Source organism: Oreochromis niloticus, linkage group LG5 (assembly GCF_001858045.2).
Source record: "Oreochromis niloticus isolate F11D_XX linkage group LG5, O_niloticus_UMD_NMBU, whole genome shotgun sequence".
Taxonomy (NCBI): Eukaryota; Metazoa; Chordata; class Actinopteri; order Cichliformes; family Cichlidae; genus Oreochromis; species Oreochromis niloticus.
The window spans coordinates 35,217,732-35,241,144 of record NC_031970.2 but is presented as its reverse complement, the minus strand read 5'-3'; the positions used below and the strand labels follow the sequence as shown (position 1 = coordinate 35,241,144).

General features: G+C 41.0%; 1 protein-coding gene across 3 annotated transcripts; it reads right to left on the bottom strand.

The window, feature by feature from the left end:
• Positions 1 to 11,769: 11,769 nt before the first annotated feature.
• Positions 11,770 to 16,380, bottom strand: fezf2 (FEZ family zinc finger 2). 3 transcript variants are annotated; one of them, XM_005452194.3, is made up of 5 exons: positions 15,915 to 16,380; positions 14,775 to 15,629; positions 14,416 to 14,550; positions 14,203 to 14,335; positions 11,770 to 12,463 (listed from the first exon to the last, which is right to left on the bottom strand). In XM_005452194.3, the coding sequence occupies exons 2-5, from the start codon at positions 15,531 to 15,533 to the stop codon at positions 12,213 to 12,215; spliced, it is 1,278 nt and encodes a 425-aa protein (XP_005452251.1). In that variant the 5' UTR covers positions 15,534 to 15,629; positions 15,915 to 16,380; the 3' UTR covers positions 11,770 to 12,212. The 3 variants fall into 3 exon arrangements, with proteins under 3 accessions (XP_005452251.1, XP_019214084.1, XP_003446524.1); XM_019358539.2 differs by having other exon boundaries at positions 14,775 to 16,038; positions 16,282 to 16,380; XM_003446476.5 differs by having other exon boundaries at positions 14,775 to 16,380.
• Between the last annotated feature and the right edge of the window lie 7,033 nt (positions 16,381 to 23,413).

Sequence of the window (23,413 nt, the reverse complement as noted above, 5' to 3'; positions counted from 1 at the left end):
ATGACTTAATAATTAATCAACAAATTGACTCTGCCTTACAGAAATCTGGTTGCAGCAGGATGATTATGTTAGTTTAAATGAATGAAAGTTTTCCCACAGGCAGGCCAGCAAGGGAAAGTTGGTCCAATTTACAACCTGAGAAATAAAAGAAGTAATTGCTCAGAAGCCCTGTAGCAGCATTCCAAAGTGAATGCAGAGTCAAGAGTTACCCCAAGGTTCCTGAGAGACACACATGGACCAAGAGCCTTCATTACACCGGGTGCATATATGTGTCAGGGGCACAGACAAGGACTTCTGTTTTATCTTTGTTAAATTGGAGAAAGTTGGCAGCTATCCAGCTTCAAATGAAGTCTAAACACCTATCCAGGATCTGCACCTTAAAATATCAACTGCATTGCAGTGATAAAAAATGCCCTTAAAGGTAGTCAGACTAAAATTCCATATGGGAAATGCACTATACTTAAAAAGAACAGTCAGATTGTTCTTTGCTGTGCAACAGTCTTGTGGTGCTTCAACAGGTCGTTTACCTCTTGATTATTTTTATAACCTGGCATGTTGGCCAGCTGAAGCTGGGTTCAAAACACAAGTGTACAATTGTGCCAGTTTTTATCGCCATTTTAATGATATTTCAGTATAGAAGCTCAGAGACATGCAGATGTACAGAGGGAGACGGTGGAACAGTTTGAAATTTGCAAAAGTTCGGTATTTTTTTTGTGGCAACACTTATTATTCAGGAGAATACTGCAGCAGCTTCCTGTGCTTTAACACTGTGTGAAAAATACAAGTGACTGTGAGACAAGGTTGCAGCAGCAAGCAAAGCCACTATTGCGGCAGGTATACTGGGCCTTAAGCCAGACAAGGAAACAAAGGGGAGGCAGGAATAAACAGGGATTGATGGAATAACAAACCGAAAATAGAAAATATAAATGTAAGGGAATAAACGAGGAAATTGTTTCCACTGATTCTTTTATTTTCAGCATGTTTTAAATATGCATGCACTAATTTCATGATGATTTCAAGAATTTCAAGAAAATGTATAAATGTTGTTGTACATGATTCTAATCTGTTGCTAAATAATCTTTAAACTGCGTGAATCTAAGCTACTAGAAAACTTCAGTCAGTAAAATTAATTTTACTTGATCTGCTAACTAAAGGAATTTCTAGGCAGTGGCACAGTAACCTTTAATGTTTAAATTGATCCCGTTTAAAGTTTGAGAGCTCTAATGTACAATAGTCACCTTAACAGCAGCACTGAAAAAATAACCAGAATAAAAATGTTTATTGTTCACACTTTTTTATCATCAGCTGACCATGTGTCTGATTGGAGTAGTCCACAGTCATACCAGTCATTTCATGTGGAAGAGGACGCACATAACCCACAAAATACCCATTTTTATGTGAGTACGTACTGAGCCTGAAGCAGAAACTCCGGCGTAACAGAAGAAGTTGATAACCACTGTTGTTAGAACCATTTTCTCCAGTTGGGATTTTAGGTTTTGTTGAGGAATATAAAAGAAAGAGTCTCGCTGCAGTGAACTTTGTTCGTTTGAATTAAGCCTGAACTACATCTTCTGATGACTTCTGTACTGTCTGAAAGGAGCACTGACCTGACCAAAGTGAAAGAACTTCTGTTGTTGTTCACTGAGTAATGCAGGAGTGGAGAAAGAACGTGGAAAAATACCACCTCCAACCAAAGCCAAGAAGAAAACTTTGGCAGTTTCTTGGAGAGCAGCACACTTCCAGTGGCAGCAGCATCAGTCTCAGTTATGTTTGATCCCATGGTACAGTTAAGAGAAGCAGTAATGGCTGAAGTGAATATTTATGTTCAGAAAAACCACTGAAATAGTGGGAGAGAAATGAATTAAACTTCCCCCAGGTGTGCACACTAGCATAGAAATCTGTGTATAAACGTTCCACAGTCTGTGTTCATTGGTTTAAATTGTTTTATTTTTATTGTTGCTGTTTGTCTTTATGCCTGTTGAATAAATATGTTTTGACATAGGATTGTAAAGAGAATATACATTTTTCTTACAAATGCACCAGTGTTGTGGAGATAAAATATCCTATTGTGCATCCTTTTCTTGCAGTGGTGTCTTGAAACCACTAGAGGGAGCCAGTATCAAAGCTGTGAAAGGTCACAGGCGTGGAAAAACTCTCAGCGGTCTTTCAGCAGTCAGCCTGTTAGTCAGTTTGACTGATCATCTTAATCCTATGATGAAACTTGAAACTTCTTTATTTAAGTGAAGGTATTAAATATTGTAGCTTTTGAAGTTTTGCTTATTTAAAAACCTTTGTGCATATTTCTGTGCTGATCTGAAAAATAAAGCCTTGCACTGGTAAAATCTTGTACTGTGTGAGTTGGTTGGGGTTGGGATGGGTAGTATTGTGTCAGTTTAATGAAGGAGCAGGACAGGGTGGAGAGAGGCCAAGGACAGAATTTAAGAACAAACGGGGAGGTTTTAGTGTTGTGTCTACTATCATAAATGACAGCTTCACAGTGTAACAAAGGAGATGATGTGTAGGGAATTATCTAAAAGGGGTTTAAAAAGCACTGTCTGGAGGGCTTTCAAATGATTAGCCCTGCGTTGTGTATTGTGATGGATAAGGTACTTGGCATGCTGGGCTCTTGCTGTTAGTGACCAGAACTGAAATCACCCCGCCAGTGACTGACAACAACGACCCCTCAGACAGAAAGCCAACTCTCCTCTGTCCCTGCTGGGGTAGCATGAATTTGAAGCCATAAGATTATGCAATGCTGTTCAGCTATTGAAGCCTACTGAGAACCCTGACAGATAAGTGGCTGGACCCAAAGCTGTGGAAATGGTTAAGTGTTGACTCCGTTTGATTGGATAATGGGTAATTGCAGGGTGCATTGCATTCAGCAATATGCTGGGAATTTAGCAGGGGCAAGTGAGGCAGAGGAAAAGAATGGAGCAGGGAAAATATTTTGGCGTGTTGTGTTTTTTGCAGACTGTTATTTCACACCTTGGTTGGTTACATTTGTTTGGATCTCAAGCCTGCACAGTTTACTAATTTGTATCAACTGCTGATGCAATTTAAATTGCAAATGACAATTTGAAAATTTATTGTCAGACAGTTGATTTTTGTTGCATTCGACACTCAGTTTCTGAATTGAGAGTTCACATTTCAGTGTGGCTGCTGCACCGTGCCTGAGTTTGTAAGTCCTGAATGTCTGCTTGTATCAGAACAGTTAAAAGCTCAGGCATGTTGTCTTTCATAAAGGCCTTGGCTTTTGTTATGTTGTATTACATTAAATAAAGCCTTTATGGTAGCTCCCCATTGGCTCTGTGGGCTCAAGTGTAGAATGTCTTCTTTGAGAGCCCCTCATTTCAGCCATGTCTTTATTCTCTTAGCCTCTTCCAAAAGTAAAAGCTATATTTACTTTTCGAATCTTATGCACTGAAACAGAACTAGCCTTCTGGGCTAATGTGAAAATTCTTCCCCGCTAGACTTGAATATACTAGAGCTGCATTATTGCTCTTTGAGGAGTACAGTAGGGGGGCTGTGCTAGCTGAATTCCACTTCAGTCACTGTATTGATTGTTTTTTCACAGGTGTCTTTCTCTGTCGCCGGGTAAAGTCAGAATCTACAGTGCTATTCATTTTGATTTACGGATTAAACAGACTGTCGAAAGGGCACGTATGAATTTTGTGTTTGTTCACGTGGACTTTTCGTTGATATTGATTCAGTCTTGGCACACAGCACCAATGTGTCAAGTTTGATTCTTAACAAAGTATTTTATTACAGGCTAATCTACTACTAGTGCCACATTAAGGAAAAAAATATTATTGATCTCTTTTAGATTAAAGTCAAAATTTCAAGATTAAAGTTGAAGTACCACTTTGAGAAAAAAGCTGAAATGCAGATGAGGATGATGTATGAGCAAGTGAAATCGTACTTCAGAATCTCTTTTAGTTACAGTGGCATGATTTTTCTTTTAGCACATAAGCACAGTGTGTTGTGTGGTGTTGATTAGAAGGACACTGAAAACAGGGTGCAGAAAGCTGCAGCTGGTTAAAAAGAAAAAAGAGGCTGTATGTTGTATCACAAGATACAACATACAGCTCAACAACTCATCTACACAAGGCATTTATATGTGTGTCCACATTTAGACTAAAAAGTCAAAGAATAAAGTGGAAAGTTCGGGATTCTTGTAGCACATGCTTGTAAAATAAAAAAACCCACCCCACTGACTTCTTGGTTAGGAAAAGTCACGTGGGTAATCCCTCTGTGTTTTGAATATCTTTTTCGTTCCCTTTAGTGGTTGCCTCCACCTGACCCATCCCTTGCACCCTCCTCGTCACAGCAACCTTCTGAATGTACTCTGTGAAGCCCAGTAATGTGTGTTAGTTTAATAATAATAATTTTACTAAATAATCCTGATTATTTTTAATTTTAAAACAATTTTAACTGTGTGAATAAAATGTCCTGTGAATAGAATAGAATAGAATAGAATAGAATAGAATAGAATAGTCCTTTATTGTCATGTTACATGTAGAACCAAATTGTGGGTGCTCCACACCAACCGTGCAAAGCCGGATGCAGCATTTGCAGTTGCCACGTTCATACCAGTAGGAGGCCCTGTGGGGTTGTGGTTTTCCTGTCTCCCACTGGTCTCCCTCTTAGCTGCAAGGATTCAGTAGCAAGCCACATCTCCAGTGTCATCTTTGTCTTTATGTTTTTTCAGGCATGTGATCATGGTACATGGTTACCAGGTGCTGCAACCCATCATGCCTTCTTTACTACATCCATGAATATTCTTTTCCTTCTGCCTGGCAGCTCTATATTCAACATTCTGTGTCCAGTATACCCACTAACCGTCCTCTGCACGTGTCCAGATCATCTCAGTCTTGACTTTTTAACTTTGTCTCCAAACTGCTCAACCTGAGCTCTTCCTCTGATGTTCTCATTTCTAATCAGTGGAGGAACTGGTGTGTTCTTACATGCGTGTACAGAGTCACAGTGGTTGCACATACGGAAAACTTCATGTAAGAACCTTCATGAAAGAAAATGGACTTTATAATTAATAATGTTGCAGGCCTGAATTATTGACAGTGATGGATTCAGTGGTGATGTTTTGCTGGGATTAGTTTTTGCTGCCATAGTTAGAATCCACCTGTACCCTTCGAGGAAAGGGTCACTGCAGTGACGGAGGCCACTCGTGTAGTTTTAGAATAAAAATATGAAAAGAACGAGTACCCTCCCGTTGGGTGACACCTCATAATCTTTGAATTGTTGTATAAAATCAAGCATCTAGCCATGCAAGCATTTGTGAATGAATAGGTCATTTAAAAGAGCTCACTGAATTTTAGCTGTAGAAAAGTAATGTAGTTTACTTTTCAAATTACTGATTGAATACATAAATTTTGTAGTTGAATCATAGTCTAGGCACCTATACATTATGGAACCACACTCAAAATCAGATAGCTCTTTAAAATATCCATTTTTTAACACCTGAACTCAGAGATTAAGAAGTGTGGCCCAATAACGTCAGTAATCCTTGATAGATAGTTTGACTTTAATGAGTATTTGCTAATTTAGAAGAGAGGCTTTGTGTAGCAAAATGCAAAACAGTAAGCAAATACAAGAAATATAGTTTTTCTTCTGGGACACTCCACAAGAAAGAAACAAAACTGCAACTGCTCCAGACTAGATGTGAGTTTATGCATCTGAATGAACATGAACAGTTTAATTCATTTCACTGGATCTTTAAATGTTGTGAGCTAGAAGAGTAGTTCATCATTAACGTGGTAGCGTGAAATAAAGGAGGACTGGACATTTTCTAGCAGGTCAGCAAGTAGGTCAGGTCAAAAGGATTCGCTGAGATACCGGACATCCCCAAATCAACTGATCTTTCCCAACGATGGCACACTGCTTAGTAACACCAGTGCATGATGGAGAAAATGAATCATTCAATTAATTGGCTCATAATTAGCTGGACAAAGAGTGCAGTTTTTTATCTCTATCTTCACTATGTTATAGACATCTTTTGTTTGTTTTTTCACAGTAACATAGTGTCAGTGTTTGGCTTTGTTGCAGACTTCAGTAGCTGTCTCTCACCATAGAGAGTGAATTCTCTACAGCACCCAATAGGGCATTGTCTCCCAAATACCAGAATGTCTGCCCCAGCCATTTTTTTCATGTTAAATAGAACTCTGTCATGTTTGTACCTTTTTATTTTAATATACTCTCCCTGACTATGTTAATAGGTAAGCTTTGCTAGAACAATATAGGAGCTCCTTTTGCGTACTTTAATTTTTCATGGCATTAGGTCAGATAGGTGGAGGGAAAAAGTCCTCAGATAATGTGATCCATGATGGCATCATGCACTTGCATGAAATTCATAATGCAAGCTCCCATTCTACAAAAAAACTCAAAGATGCTCTATTGAATTGGAACACAGGTGAGGTGTCTGTAGCTTCGGTGATAGTGTAGGAAACTCACTAATCAGACGGTTGGTGGTTTGATGCCTGTTCTGTGTCAAGTTTCTTTGTTATTTGGAGTGTGAATTCTACAAAGAAAGTACTGGGGTGTAGTAAAAATGTCTGAATGAGACAGCTTTATGTCCAATCAAACACAGAACATGATAAAACTGCAATTACACTTAAAAATGCAGAACTTGGGCTTAATACAATTTAACCTGGTAAATTATATTTTTTTTAAAAATCACCACTTTGCAGTCACGCTGAAAAAGAAAAGTAGTCAACATCCAAAAATTGTGGGCTCTACGTTCATTTCAATTCTTTTCAATTCTTTTCAATTTTATTTATATAGCACCAAATTACAACAGCAGTCGCCTCAAGGTGCTTTATATTGTAAGCTAGACCCTACAATAATACATACGATTCGATGCAGAGAGGTCTATTAACACATAGTGAGTGAGAAAGGTGACTGGAAAGGAAAAACTCAATGCATCATGGGAATCCCCGGCAGCCTACGCCTATTGCAGCATAACTAAGGGAGGATTCAGGGTCACCTGGTCCAGCCCTAACTATATGCTTTAGCAAAAAGGAAAGTTTGAAGCCTAATCTTGAAAGTAGAGATAGTGTCTGTCTCCCGAATCCAAACTGGAAGCTGGTTCCACAGAAGAGGGGCCTGAAAACTGAAGGCTCTGCCTCCCATTCTACTTTTAAATACTCTAGGAACAACAAGTAGGCCTGCAGTGTGAGAGCGAAGTGCTCTAATAGGGTGATATGGTACTACAAGGTCATTAAGATAAGATGGGGCCTGATTATTTAAGACCTTGTATGTGAGGAGCAGGATTTTGAATTCAATTCAAACAGCTTTACAGTTCTGCTGTAAAGCTGGAGACTTGTTCACTGTTGAAACTAGCCTTACTTGGCCATCTAAGGTTACTGCATTGTTTCACTTTGGCTATCATAGCCAGCAGTTTGAACATGACCTAACATACAATTCACGAATAAGAAAAAGACCCACGTCCAGCTGCTGTGTGTGGGTGCAGCTCACTCACTTTAGCGGGAAGTAGTGAATTAATCTGGGAACGTTCAACACTAAACTCAAACTAATGACAGCCAGTTGGAAATATCTTTTCCAAAGTAGTTGAAAATTTATCTTTTGTTCACTTCAAGGGTGCTTTTTCATAATGTTTTAGTCACATGTATTTAGTACTGCTTAGCTGTGCTCAGTTCAGAGTTTACACATGGATAAAGTTAATAAAATAACAACAAATTAAGAGGAACACTATGGAACTCTTTAGCTGAGAGATGTTGGAGAGAGTCTATCTGCTGGATTATAGATGAAGAGCTTGTAAAATGCTGTTCATGTTTCTCTCTTTGTATAAATGTGTTTTGTGCTTTTCTTTTTTTGTTTTATGGAAAGTCTACCACTGCTAAAACAAATACAAGCAAATGAATACCTAGCCACATTATTAATGTGTTGTTGGTATTTTTTTATTTCATTTCAGTTTTACTTATATAGCGCCAAATCATTCAGATTTTGAAATCTGAATATTTAAAAATGATTAGCAAACAAGCTAATTCTTAGTGTTCGGTATGTTTTGAGAAAATGAAAGTGGTTTAATAAAACACAACATAACAAAAGTATACAGCACAGGCTAAAAGTTATGCCCTGTAAGCAATTGCCTTGATTTTATACTTTGAAGAAACAAATGTGGCATTAAAGCAGTGAATACTTGATGGTGTGTGTTTTTGTCCTAAAATTGGTCAAACAATAAAAATAACTAAATTCAGTCACTGACTAAGAGAAACCTGAAGCTTCGCCACCCTCGTCCACCACAGGTCCCCCCCCGCAGCTTCTGAGCTGCAGACTAGATAGCTGCATGGATGGACCGACGGATGGAGGTCAGAGAATGGAGTCTGACAACAAATCAGTGATGAGAGCTCCCTCACTGCTCAGTTCCCAGCAGCCCACCGCTTCCCTCCCAGCCACAAAACACATCCTCTCAGCCTGCCATGCCCTTGACAGGCCAGACGAGCAGGCATATCCAAGGGACAGGCTCCTCACTACTCTCCTTAAGACTTTCTGATGAGGTTTTGGTGGAGGAAGGTTCTGGGATGACTTTGTAAAAGAATCTAAATGAGGTGTGAGTGAATGCTGTGGCTGTCCCATGTTAATCTGCCTGTTCACTGCATCTTGAGTGGCTCATTTCTATGCATCACCTTGGTTTTTTTGTGCTTTGGATGAGCAAGTTTGGCATTTCTGGTATTTTTTTAACCAAATCAGAGCATTTTCTTCTGAAAACATAATGTTAGACTAGCTCCTTTATGAGAAATGTACAATAATCTTGTTTTTAAACATCTCATGTCAGTGTCTTTGTTTCCTTTGATTGATTCTCCTTTAAAGCAGGAATACAGCTACAGACTGAAGAGAAACCAGTGCTCATTAACCCTCAGTACTTTACAATAGAGGCTCATGGTCTCAAAGGGCTATTGGTTCACTAACGAGGTGTGGGGTGGCAAGGCTTCTTAACAACGTCACAAAGCGGTCCCAGCCTTTCTAAGCACAAACTTAGTATAAACTTTGGATGTGCTTGTGGAAAAGCAAATGCAACGTTTATATAGCACCAAATCACAACAGTCGCTTCACGGTGCTTTATATTTTAAGGTGAAGATGCTTGCAGTATAAATCAAACCATCCCCTATGAGCAAGCACTTGGCAACAGTGGGGGAAAAAAACTCCCGTTTAACAGGAAGGAAAGTCCAGCAGAAGCAGGCTAAGGGAGGGATGGCCATAACAGGGCATAACTATTTCTGATATGGACGTATGTACATACATATAGCATTTTAAAGATAACTACTATACTATGTAGTTATCTTTGCTGTTCTTTCCACTTACTGTTTGTCTTACTGGCACAACAAACATGCACTGTATATGAAAAATGCATTTGCTGCACTCTCCTTTGTTAATTCATTTTAATGCTCACGATATATAAAACTATAAATCTAGCTGACTTAGGTTACATGGGCATGATAAAAACAAGTTGAGTAAAATTTTATTTATTCAAATGCTCAGTGAAGAGTACACACAGTCAGCTGTTAGATTGAATGTTGTTTGACTGTGTTTTCATTTCCATCACCATCATCCGTTGAAGTTGTTGTGGTGGTGTTAGTCATAGTATTTAGCGGTTTTGCTGCTCCAAGGAATCACAACCTTGTATTGGGGATAACATTACATATTGCCCTTGTATTACTTTAACAAGCTCCTAAGTTATGCCTCAGATATTGTGGGAACGTTGTCCGCTGGTTAGAGTGACACAAACACTCTAACCCCTCCGCCTTCTTTGAAAGAAAAAAGCTGCTACCGGGACGCTTTAATTGGAATTTCATGTGGGCTAAACTGAGGGGAAACTGGTGTAAGTTAACATTTGGTAGACTTAATTGGTCTTTTTCTCTCCTTCCTCCTCGATCGGGCACTTGCTGGACTGGCGAAGCTTCCCCGCTAATCTCCCATTTACAATCAGTTCACTGGGACAGACAAAAAGTCCGCCTCTTGCTTTTCTTCTCTTCCTGTCTCAGACGAGCTCCTTTGTAGTCCGTAAATTGCCTGAATCCCCCAGCGATCCCCCGGTGGTGGAGAGAGCAAAAAGAAAGATGTCCTCATGTTGTTGACAACTGATTAGCGCTCCACCCCAGAAAGGAAAAAAAAAAAAACCCTTTAATCTGCTGCGCGTGGGCGCGCCTTAATTAAAGCTCCCGCGCGCCAGTCAGTTAACGTGTTTGTGGATGTTGAGGCGGTTGCTCAGATGCTGGAGAAAAAAGAAAAAGTGCGGAGAAAAGGCCAACCTGCCTTTAGGTTATTTACTGAGCAGACGTTGTTCAGTCCTACAGCCTGCAGACCCGGGACTCCTGTGTCTGTCAGTGCGTGCGTGTGTGTGTGTGTGTGTGTGTGTGACCACACGCATTGCGTTGGTAAAAGACACAACCTGCCTCTCACACAGATCCTATCAGTCTGCCTGGTGTAACAGTATTCCGTTTGCTGGATGCTCGTACACGCATGGAGAAGGCGCGCACCGAGGTCATATTTCAAGTATTGGATCTGCTAGTCTTTGTCGTTTATCGGCACGTGGGGCACAAAACACCTTTCTCCCACTCTTGAAACAGGAAATAAAGTGACAAGTTATTATTTAAGCAGTGTTCCCATTGTTTGAGAGGTGGCGCGTGACGCACAAATGCCACATGATTACAAAACATCGACTTTATTCCTCCGACAGGATTAATATTCGTGATTTGATGGAAAATTCAGCAACAGCGTGGCGTCGTTCTGTTCACGTGCATCGACTGAAGACCTCAAAATTGTGGAGATTGTGCAAAGCTTTCCAATAAATAAAAGATCATCTGGTTTAAGTGTTTGTGTTATCAGAGCCGCACACATCAGCACAGAGCCCTTTATACAGTCTGTTTGAGCGGACTGGCTAGATTTTCCTGCAGATGTCTGGTGCACACTGATGAAAAAGGTGAGCGGGGCATTCATCTGCTAATATTAGCCCTGCCAAGCTTCTGAGGGCCTAGCCGACCCGGGTGAGCGCTAATTGGCTGTTAATGAAATGAGCGCCATTTGGGAGCACGGATCGGCCTCTTGACAGAATGTGTGCAGGGATAATATTGTTCCAGAAGCCGTGCGGAGAATAACTTGAGCTCTATTAAAGCGGAGGCCCAGATAAGGAGCTGCGGCCCGAGTGCTCCATTATCTCCTGTTCTGATGAGCGGCTCCGGATGACGGCGTGGCCCCCACCCCCACCGCTCCTTCTCCCGAGGCCGTTTAGCTGCTTAATGTAATTCGCTTTCAAGAGCCTCGTGTTATATCTGATCATTTGTGCCATTAAGCCAGAGTCAAGTGTAAATGCACTATTATTAAGATCGTGTCTGTCAGTAAATGTTGAATAAAAGTGGCTGCAGAGCATACAGTACCCGCGCTCCCAAATACCAGTACGTCTGCGCTCGTGCACCCGTGCCTCCCAGTTTAGATTAGTTGAAAAATGTAACAAATAGAATTAATGAAAGATAAGAAGCAAATGGGTTGGGGAAAAAATCTTATTTTTATTTTCTGATTTTATTTTATTTTTTAGGTTGTGTAGTTTTTTCACTATGTTTCCAAATGTCTTTTCTTTTACTTCATTTAGTTTGTCTTTGAATTTCACACACTTCTGTTGTTCCGGTTTATGTTTCGCGGCATTTACGTCATTTACGTGCATTTCCTCGCGGGCACGTGCGTTGTCTAAATGTCATGTTTGCACCTTACAAAGTGTTCAAAAACATTTAGTCGGTAAACTTTGATCATATAATTGTTTTATTTTCAAATACCTTCGAAATGCAAACATGGCTCAGACATTCAGTTTCAATATAATTTAACTTATTTATTCACAGGAACAGTTTTTCAATGAAATAGACAACATGGCAATGCATGATTCACGTTATTATTATTATTATGATTAATATTCTCATTATTTACAGTTCCATCGTGGAGACAGGGCATTTCTCCTTCAGTCTGCGGAAATGCAGAAAGAAATTCTATGTGGACCCAAAACATCCCGACAGCGTTGTGCGGATCTTGTCTGTTTTTGTTCCCTGTAGCATTCCTGCTGGGAGACTGACGGGAGCCGATTATCTCATTTCTTTTCAAAGATTCTTGTCCAGTTTTTTGAACTCCCTCACTTCCTTGTCGGGCCTTTAAAAATGCCCGCTATAAAGTCATAGCAGGAAACGAGCAGCGGCTCAGCTCTGCAGCTCTCTGGAGACCTCTGAAGCCGCCGAGAAGCCATTGTCATGCAGCTTCCTGATGTGCTTCTTCAGGTCGAAGTTGCGGCAGAAGCCTTTGCCACAAGTGGCGCAGGTGAAGGGCTTCTTGTCGTTGTGCGTGTGCATGTGGAAGGTCAGATTGTAGATCTGGTGGAAGGCCTTATTGCAGATGGAGCACTTGTACTGTTTCTCCCCGCTGTGCGTCAGCTTGTGGTTCTTGTAGTTTCCTGTGAAATAAGAGTATATGAATTACAACACACTGCCTTCTACCACGTTTCATATAGCTTATTGTTGTGTCATTTTTATCAAAGTGTTTTCACTTTCACAATTCTTCTGAGAAGCAGTTAAAAAAATAAAAAAGGATTCAAAGGGGAAAAGATGTGACATTAGAATTTTTGCCACCTTTTTAACGTCTGCCTATTAAACCCGTGGCCTTTTCCCAGCACGAAATCAAACTTTCATGCTTAGGTGAGGTGTGAGAGTGAACAGAAACAACTCCAGGTCAATCGAAAAAAGCGCATCTGTCTGTGTGAAAACCAGTCATAACCAGATTTCCTTCCTCCAGTGTAAAACGGTCTAAAACCACAATTAGAAAATAGAAAAGGGGGATAAAAATGCACCCCATATCTCAGAAATATTGTTGATTTCACTGCTGATGCGCTGATGAGCCATTTAGAGCTGCGGAGAGTCAGTTTTAGGGGAACTTGGATTCATTTTTAAAAATTCGCCTGGTCAGTTATTTGAACTGATTCTGAAATTATATCAAAGCTAAACATTTCACTCCAATTTGGCCAAAGAAAATAGTTTAATCAGGAGAATCTGAAAGATAAAACCGCTTGAACAAAATTTAAATGTAATTTTCTGCTAAACATCTACACATTTCTAAAAAAGCAAAGCAGAGAGGGAAGGCGTTTTACAACTGCGATTTTTTTTTCCACCAGCAGTTCAGCTGGAGCCTCCTCCATCCCACAGCCTTCATTAATCGGCTTTTTGTGTGCCGAAGTCAAAAAGTTGTCAAACTTTGTCAAAATCAAGCGCAGCCACAACTAAAAGGAGGCCGGTTTCCAACTTTGCCGGGGTCTGACTAATGACCCGGGGAAAATGCGACAGTCTCGAAGGTAGAATTAGTCCGTGTAAAGTGACATGTCTCATTTCCACCCACCGCTTCGTGCTCATCGGTGAGCCCACAGTTATTTCCCATTTGATTACTTCACAGATAAGCTTTATTCTGCTTCTTACCGCAGATGTTATTTATTTCGGCAGCGCACAGATGCCAAATGTTGAGCATGAGCGCCGACTTCGCCACACTAACTCCAGCGAGTCTGCATAAAGAGCTCTGCGCGGCTGCGAGCTCCCGCAATGTTGAGCGGGCAAAATCACCGGAATCCTCGTGCATAATGCAATAAAATTATTAGCGCGCTTATGCTCAAAATCTCAAGCCCAGCTTAACAAAAACAACAAAATAAAATAAAATGAGAATGTCATTTTTTCTTATTTATATTTTTTGCACAGTGGTCAAGTTGAGAACCCACAATTTCGTTGTATATGACAATAAAGGGCAATTTTATTCTATTCTAAACAATGTGCGCGAGAACAACGTTAAACAGCATCCAGCACCATTAAAGCACAGAGTCCATCAGCCAGTGTAGCAATTATTTCAATCACGTCTCCTCTGATTGAGGGAGTTCTCCACCGAGTTGTGTATTTCTAGAGCTGACTGCTCAACCCAGCAAAATAATGACTAGGCTGCACGGCAGCAGATTTGGCCTTCTAGTCGTGAAATAAATTCGTGGAATAATGACACGAGCTTAAGAGAGAGCTTTTCCCATATGCACTTTTTTTCGTTTGCACAGAAACACACTGAATCACCGCAGTGTGGAAAATAGGAAACATCACACCAGGATACAATTTCCAGTCAGTAATATAACACCGCTGATTAAAGAGGACACCAGCGCCCAGTATTTACCTTTCTGGTGGAAGCCTTTCCCGCAGAACTCGCAGACAAACGGTTTGTACCCTGCGTGGATCCGGACGTGAGTGTTGAGCGTCGAACTTCTGTTGAACGCTTTTCCACACTGATTGCATTTGTGAGGCTTTTCCTTACAGGTCAAAATGAGAGAAAATAATTCAAACAAAGTCAAGTCAAAGCTGTAAATGTCACAGTGAAACAGTGTCTCACCTGCGTGTGAATGATCTTGTGTCTGCACAGTGTGCTGGCCTGCCGGAATCCTTTACCGCACACCTTACACACGAAGGGCCGGGCCCCCGTGTGCACCGGCATGTGTCTGGTAAGATTGTAATGCGCATTAAAAACCTGCGGACGACACAAAGGCATACAAAATATGAGTAAACATTATTCTAAAAAAGACAAGTGTCAGAAAAAAGGAAGAAAAAAAAACTAAGAAAAAAAATTAACATCGGCCTCAAAAGTTCATTATTGAGTTTATATAGATGTGTAGATGCTGGCGCATTCGTTTATGTTTTATATAAAATATATAGAATATAATAACAATGTAGAAAAATGTTTGAAAACTGTACCTTTCCACACACTTCGCAGGTGAAATTTTTGGGTTTTCCGTCCGCACTGCCGCTGCCGCTGAGTTTGCTGTGCGTCTTTATGCCGCTTTTCTCAGCTGTCAGCCCCTGACTCTCCTTCACTATCTGGTCCAGCTGCCCTGGCAGATGTTCCTTGTGTGGGTATTGAGGTGTGGGCAGTTTGTCAGTCCCCACACCGGCCAGTTTGGCATTCTCCAGCAACAAAAGTCTGTGGTGCGCCGACAGAGAAGCCTGGGCCTGCGGGCTGGAGAGCCAGTGTCCGGCCAGCAGCTCCGACTGCTGGTACGCAGAATCCAGGTAATTGAAATAGTAGAGCGAGCCACTGCTAGGCACGGCCACGGCCTGGTTCACGACCTGAGGTTTTACCACCCTGCTCCCTGACGTCAGCAGCGGCTGCTTCAGGCTCGGATCCGCTTTGCCGCACAACCCGCAGTTTCCTTTGCACGGAGCGGCTGGCGACCCGCACAAAGTTCCCCTAAAACTGGCTCTCCACAGCTCCGAATAGCTCATCAGCGCCTTGGCTTGGAGGTCGTAGCTGAAGGGCTGTAGCGGGATCATGCAGGGGATTGGGGAGCAGAGCCCTAGCAGTTTTTTCCCCTCTGGACGTTCCTCCGCGTTCCCTTTCGGCTCCGAGCTCTTGGACATGATCCAGTCGATGGAGAAAGCCAGCGTTTTGGGAGCCGCGGACGGCGCAGTCCTCCCGCAGGACATCACCGTGTCTAAAGAGGCTGAACTTGCCATTTTGTTGCCGCTGTAGTAGTTTCGCTTTGCAGCCGAGCAGAACTTGGTGTGAGCAACTCCCGGTATAGTCCAGCTGCCCCGCGTCTTTTCACTCCCCTGAGCTCCCAGCAGAAAAGACAGGAGGACACATCAGTTTAATAAGCACCTTGCTGTCACAGTGTCACGCATTTGCATTCAAATGGCCCCCGCCTCGCAACAATAGCATCCAGGGGTGATGGATTAATGCTCATTAACTAGCACACACAAAATTAACAGACATTACAGGGCTCGTTAAGGAGAAGAAGAAGAAGAGGAGGAGGAGGAAACACAGGGTAAGAAATGTTGTAGCCGGAGCTCCTGGACACCGAGTTAAGCCAAAGTTACGTCTGTGTTGCACTTTACCTTCTTATTGTTCAGATGGGAGTGGAGAAACCAGCCGACTGCTCTCTGTCAGACCTTGGCAGCGCCCGCCCCTCATCAGTGCAGATCACTGTCTCTTGACATGAGCGGGCACCCAAGCACCTAACTGGGTGACAGGGAGACAAATCTATAGAGGGGATGGCACGTAAATATGAAACCATTCCATCAGTAAAACTGCTGCACAATTGTGTTTTCATCATTAATCGCCCTTTGGAGGAGCTGAGTGAGTCTCCTGCTTTCATTTGGTTAACAACACAGTAATCTTTTTTTTTTCTTTTTTTTTCTCGGAGAGAGCTGCTAATCCTCGGAGATGGGATCCGTCTTTTTCCTCGCCGGCTTATAAACTTACTATTTGTATAAATTCGAGGACGTCCAATTTCCACCTGTTTAAGAGCACAGACTCCCTTTGGATCCTATTAAACGTTGTTCCTCCTTCCCCCTATTCAAAAGAAGCAATTTTCCAGAGCGATTCAGGGCTCAGCGCTGCGTGGGGGGGTGGGGGGGAGAACACAAGCTCTTTTACTTTTAGCTACTAAAGCACTGCGTGAACTGGTTTTGTGTTTTTTTTCTTCCTGAAATAGAGGGACGGATTAAAGACGGAGAGAGGAAAAAGAAAAGACTTAGCTTGGTCAGGGGTATACATGGACAAATGAAAAGAGAGGCCTTTTCTCTAAAGAGGCGTACAAGAAGTTTGCTGGAATCCACGGTGTTGTGTGGGAGTTACAATGGGCAGCAGAGTCTCATCTATCCGCTACAAGGGCCGTGTTGAATTTGTGTGTTTGCAGGCCAATTTACCTGAGGGACTCCCAACAACTGAGCGGGAGAGAGGGGAGTTCATAAAACATGCGGAGGATCAAAAGAGTGTGCAATATGGACGAAATGAATAGTCTTTTATTTATTACAGCGTTTGCTCAGTCCGTATGATGATGATGATATAATGTCTTTATTTAATTTGGCAGAACCTTTAAACTTACACAAGAAGAAAACGAAACGTTATTTCCGAGCCTAAAATGTGACATAATTACCATATGAACAGGAAATTCCCGTTCATATGGTCACACCCTCAAGGTATTTATAAAAGTAGTTACAGCATAATTTGTATATAATTTCTTAGTTACAAGTTACAACACACCTTTTTGTAATTGGTGTGTGTCTTTGACAGCGCCACAAACTATTTAGGCTAGAATTTTAATATACCGAGTGCAACACTTACAAATTTATTTACTCTATAATGTAATTTTCTGTCACTTGGTATTCTTGTTCTAGTCTCCTGACACAAAAAGTAGTTTCAGGTAAATGAAGTCGCAAAACGTATTACGAAGCGCTGTTCAGGAACATTAAACAAAGAGATGTGATCTAAATTCCATATTTTTATGTTCACATCTTCAAGCAGCATACAGCCTCTGGTAACTATAATAACAGTACAAATTCAAAAGTAATACTTAGCTAATGTTAAATTCCCATTGCTTATTATTAACAAACCGGTTTCACTTTTTCTCAAACATGAACTGATACTTGATCATTTTTGCGTCATTTCAGACCCTTTCATTCTCATCGAAACAAAAAGCTACTTTTATTCATCAAACTGACATCGACTCATTACAGCATCATCAAATCTTGCATCTCTAAATGAAGGACGAAATTATAGGATTTGTCCTCTGTTTGTAAGTGTGAGCAGACCTTCATTTAAAGAACAATAAAGATTGATCCAGACACTTAATCAAGACTTTTACACTGGACAATACAGTCCCTGTTAATTTTGAATTAAGAGAGCATTTATGTTGTACAGAAAAATACTGAATCATTTGGTTGAAATGTATTTTTGGTTTGCCAAGTTGTGAAGACTCTCCCTGGCTTGTATTTATGTGTGCTCTTTTGTGTTTTCACTGAGGCCTTTAAACCCTCCAACAGAGCCACAACATCGATACTCACATATTTCTATTATTGTCGGGTCTGTACCTTAGAATATAAACCACCTTAAGGCAATAGCTGTTGTGATAAAAATAAAATTGAACTGAATTGGTTTTATATTAATGGCTTCCACAAAATATTAGTGGTTGATGATAACCACTTTTTATAACCCATTATAGAAAGTCAGAATGCCAAAAACCTATTTCTATGTGCTTATTGCAAAACATATCTAGTTATGACACTCTCGATACTGAAATATGTGTGATAAAATGTTGCACAAATTTTTTATCTGAAATATGTCTCTATTGTTTATTGTAAAGCTCTTTAGAACACTAAAGAACACTAAATACTCCAGTAGGAGTATTTAGTGTTCTTTAGTGTAGGAGTATAGGCTGGCTTATTTTGTAGTAGGTTTAGTGAAAGTTTTATAAAAGAAAACGATAAAATTGTAATTTTTGCTAATTTTTTTAATTTTTTGTGATTTGTGTATTTCTTTTTAATCAATGCTAATTAATGTTGATGATAAATGATAATTGGGTGGAGAAGATAATAATTTACCTTACCTCACTACACACTTTATGCTATATTTACCCCAGGAAGTTCAATTCACTTCAATTCAGTTTTATTTATATAGTGCCAAGTCCCAACCTCAAGGAGCTTAATGCTGTAAGGTAAAGATCTTACAGTCTAGGGATGTTTTTTTAAGGTTGTTAACAATGAAGGTATTGTTAGGACAGGAACATTTGTATTATTCTGTTTAATTTTAATCTGTGCACCTCACATCGAGGATTCTTGCTTGTTGTTCAGGTATTCAGGTAGAATACTCTGAATTGAGGAAATATTTCTGGTTCACTGATACACTGATCCTATTGCTGTAACCAGCCTCAACCATTCACTTCTAACCACAGTTAGCTCAGGCATCGATTTAAGGGACTCTTGCTTCTTGCCAGCAGGTATGAAAGGGTCACAAACACTGGCTGGGTGTGGAAAAGCTTAACATCACTGTGCTGGGATGTTTTACTGTTTCTCCTGTCTTGATACTTCCACAGTTTCAGGGGTAATTGTAATCATTTATATTTATGCACATTTTTTTTTCAGTGTCAATGCAGACATACACATTTGCAGGACCATAAATCATGCTGCACAAATTCTTCAATGACTGATGCTCTTATGATTGATCGATTTCAGTACAGTTATGTGCACATGAATTTCTTTACTAATACGCTGATTTGCAGTGTTGAAGTAACACAAGTGCTGATATTTTTAGTGTATATTGTGTCATAATTGATCTCAAAAAAGGTTCAGGAATAAACCTATAATAATCAGTTATTAACATCAGGCTTGCTTCCACAGTGTGTCTTATTCTGTCTTTCTTCTTTCACCCCCAACCAGTCGAAGCAGATGGCTCCGCCCCTCCCTGAGCCTGGTTCAGCTGGAGGTTTCTTCCTGTTAAAAGGGAGTTTTTCCTTCCCACTGTCACCAAGTGCTTGCTCAAAGGGGGTCTTTTCTGTATTATTCTAGGGTCCCTACCTTACAATATAAAGCCTGCTTGAGGTAACTGTTGCTGTTTTGGTGCTACAAAATTAAAACTGAATTAAATTAATTAATTGTGATTGCGTAATTATGACTTTAATGTAACCAAATAGCTACAAAACAAAGGTCAGTTTTCAACTCACATTGTAACAGTACATGCAGACAGTATAATAGTAAACACTTATTGCATTGCCAGATACCAGTGCAGCATTCAGTACTGTCAACTAATATTTTATTACAGAGATTAGAACATGTCCATCCATCCATATTCTTCCGGGTCGCGGGGACAGCAGCCTAAGCAGAGAAGCCCAGGCCTCCCTCTCCCCGGCCACCTCCTCCAGCTTGTACAGGGGAACACCAAGGCATTCCAAGGCCAGCCGAGAGACAGAATCTCTCCAGTGTGTCTTGGGTCGGCCCGGGGCCTCCTCCCAGTAGGACATGTGCAGAACACATCATCCAAGAGGTGCCCAGACGCTTCACTTTTACACTCAGCTCTCTCTTCACCATGACGGACCATTACAGCAAACCGCATCAGTGCAGATGCAGCACCAATCCGTCTGTCGATCTCCCGCTCCCTTCTCCCATCACTTGTGAACAAGACCCAGAGATACTTGAACTCCTCCACTTGAGTCAGGAACTCATCTGGGCTGAGGACCACAGCCTCAGACTTGGAGATGCTGATTCTCATTCCCACCACTTCACACTTAGCTGTTCCACTGCAAGCTGGAGGCCATCACCTGATGAAGCCAAGAGAACCTCATCGTATGCAAAAAGCAGAGATGAGATTCTGAGACCACCCAAGTGAAAGGAGAATCTGTGACAAAGGGCAGTCCTGGCAGAGTCCATCAGAGTCCCATTTATTGCCAGCTATGCGGACGAGGCTCTTGCAACAGTTGTATAAGGATTGAACGGCCCAGGCTGTAGCTCAGGTGGCAGAGCAGGTCAGCCACTAATCAGAAGGTCGGTGGTTCGATCCCAGGCTGCATCCTGGCTGTATGCCAAATATCCTTGGGCAAGATACTAACCCCATGTTTGCCTACTGGTGGTGGTCAGAGGGCCCGGTGGTGCCTGTGTCCGGCAGCCTTGCCTCTGTCAGTGCGCCCCAGGGCAGCTGTGGCTACTATGTAGCTTGCTATCGCCAGTGTGTGAATGTGTGTGTGACTGGGTGAATGACTGAATGTTGTGTAAAGCGCTTTGGGGTCCTATGGACTAGAAAAGCGCTATACAAATGCAGGCCATTTACCATTTATAGCAATGGGCAGGACACCCCATACTGCTGAAGAACCTCCTGCAGGACACTCTAAAGGACATGGTCGAATGACCTCTCCAAGTCAACAAAACACATGTAGACTGGTTGGGCAAACTCCCATGCACCCTCGAGTATCCTTGAGAGGATGAAGAGCTGATCCAGTTTTCCACGGCCAGGACAAAAATCGCATTGTTCCTCCTGTATCCATGGTTGGACTAACTGATGGATTCTCCTTTCCAGCATCCTGGCATTGACTTTCCCAGGGAGGCTGAGGAGTGTGATCCCCTGTAGTTGGAACACACTCTCCGGTCCCCCTTCTTAAAGATGGGAACCGCCAATCCAGAGGTACTGCCCCTGATCTCCACGCAACATTGTAGAGCTGTGACAACCAAGTCAGTGCTACAACAGTCAGAGCCTTCAAGAACTCAGGGTGAGCCTCATCCACCCCAGGGGCTCTGCCACTATAACACTCCATAGAATAACTGCCTCAGTAAACTCGCCCCAGCAGATAGGTGATTGGTCCCCCTCGTCCCCAGACTCTGCTTCCTCCTTGGAAGATATGGGATTAAGGAGGTCCTCGAAGTATACCTTCCACTACCCAACAATGTTTTCAGTCGAAGTCACAATATAGGTAGAACACTGCTTTGTACCTGGCTTGGGGTTCCTAGGATATTTAAAGGTTGTACCGGGAAGTCACGTACGTTTGACTTGAGGCTTTCTGCAGAGGATCCATGTCATCCAGAGTCACACGCATAAATAATGTCTGTGATAGTTGAATTTAGGTGCCTGCTCTGCACTGTGTTGGCACATGGTATTTAAGAAGATAACTGTAGAGGACTTGTATCATTAAATTTAGTTACAGAACTTTCACAAAGACTTTTACTGTACTGAAACGTATTCCCCACTGCTGTGTAATCCATTGTTGTCAATTTAAATGTTGCTTAAAAATCATCAAACAAAAGGTTTTCAGGGAATATTATTAAATGTTTAGTTACTATGCCCAGTGTTGGGGAGTAACAGAATACATGTACCGGCGTTACGTATTTAAAATATGTAAATAATAAAATATGAGTAACTGTATTCCGTTACAGTTACCGTTTAAAAAGGTGGTATTCAGAATACAGTTACTTTGTTGAAATAAATGGATTACACAGCGGTACTTTCCTGTTTCATATGGTAGGCTATGCCCTCTCTATTTTTGGTAATTCCACGCATTAAGAGGCTCTAATGCCTGTGTCTCAACCTCGCGGTCCATGTCAACTCTACTGCGGCCGCATAATGACGTGAAGAAATATTTTTAAAAATTTTTGTTAAAAATGATTTAATATGAAGGCAATAGGCTGAGTGTTACAGGTATAGCCCTAAAGAATGTAGCCTCATGGGCAGTGTAGTCCAGTTGTAAGTAAGCTATTAAGACTCAACCGTACACTGTGTTCGTGTTTTCCTCCAAAACAATAAGTTCAGTTGGAGCAGCCTTTCAACGCCTCTCTCTGTCTCTCGCTAGCAAAGTTGACCCAGACAACAAAGCAAAGCTAGTTTTCGGCTACAAGCCCGACACGAACCAGACGTATTAGCCAGAGGTCCCTTTACTACTGTTCGGAGCCGCGGACCTGTTTTATAAACGCGCGGAATAGTTTTCTATACGAGATCGCTGCAAAAAGTGCAGCCTTACCTAATGTCAACCTACTGTTACTCATTTTATATTAACATTTAAAAATCTAGTTGGTATTGTATGGAGAGTAACCTTCAGTAATATATATATATAAATATATTAAGTAATCCAAAGTATTCCGTTACATTACTCTCATTGAGTAACGTAACGGAATACGTTACAAAATACATTTTGGGGCATGTAATCTGTAATCTGTAGTGGAATACATTTTAAAAGTAACCTCCCCAACACTGACTATGCCAGACATAAGAACAAGATCCAGAGTGAGATTAAAGTGTTGGTTGGGCTCTTTGGAGCGATGCTAGTTGAGACTTTCCACAATCTCTGGCCGTTAAATAATTTAAAAAATGATTTTAGTTTTATAATTTCAGGTACTTACCCCTACACTTAACAATTATGAAGAAATATTAAAGACATTTTATTTAGTTGATTTATTTAGATCATAATTTATGTTTCAAATTACGTTCATTTTATTTTTTTCATCGACAGAAATGTTGTTTTCATTGAAATATTAATTAAAACTTATTCTTTACTGCTGAATAGATTATTTTATCATTTTATTGTACTTAATTATAGAAAGCAATATAATTTATAAAAACTATGTAAATGTTTCTTAAATCACACAGCATACAACTGTTTATTTTGACATTTCACAGTTATAGCCCACCAACCACTAATAACTGTTGTCATTTCAATCTGTCAAGAACAATGTGTAAAAATTTAAAGAGCAATTGATCTGTCACTAAATATTGCAAAGACTTGTTTGTTTCAATAGTAGCTCTGTTCTCCACAGACACAAGCTAGGGCATGAAACACATCTTTGTGTTTGCAGATTTCAAAAGATAAAAACCTGATAGTCCCCCAAACAGAGCAGCATTCAATCCAGCACTATGTGCAAAGGAACTTTCATACCCTTTATAGGATAATGAAACCTTAGTTAAAGACCAGGTGCCTTAGTTAACATACTCAAATATGTTTTAGAATGACAACTTCCCACAACTAATAACAGATGAAATGAAGCCAGGTTGTCCAGATGTGTGAAAGTGTGCAGGTAAGTTAACATCACTGTGAATTTGTCTTATAGTGCCTTACAATCTGCATTATGCAAATGTTTAT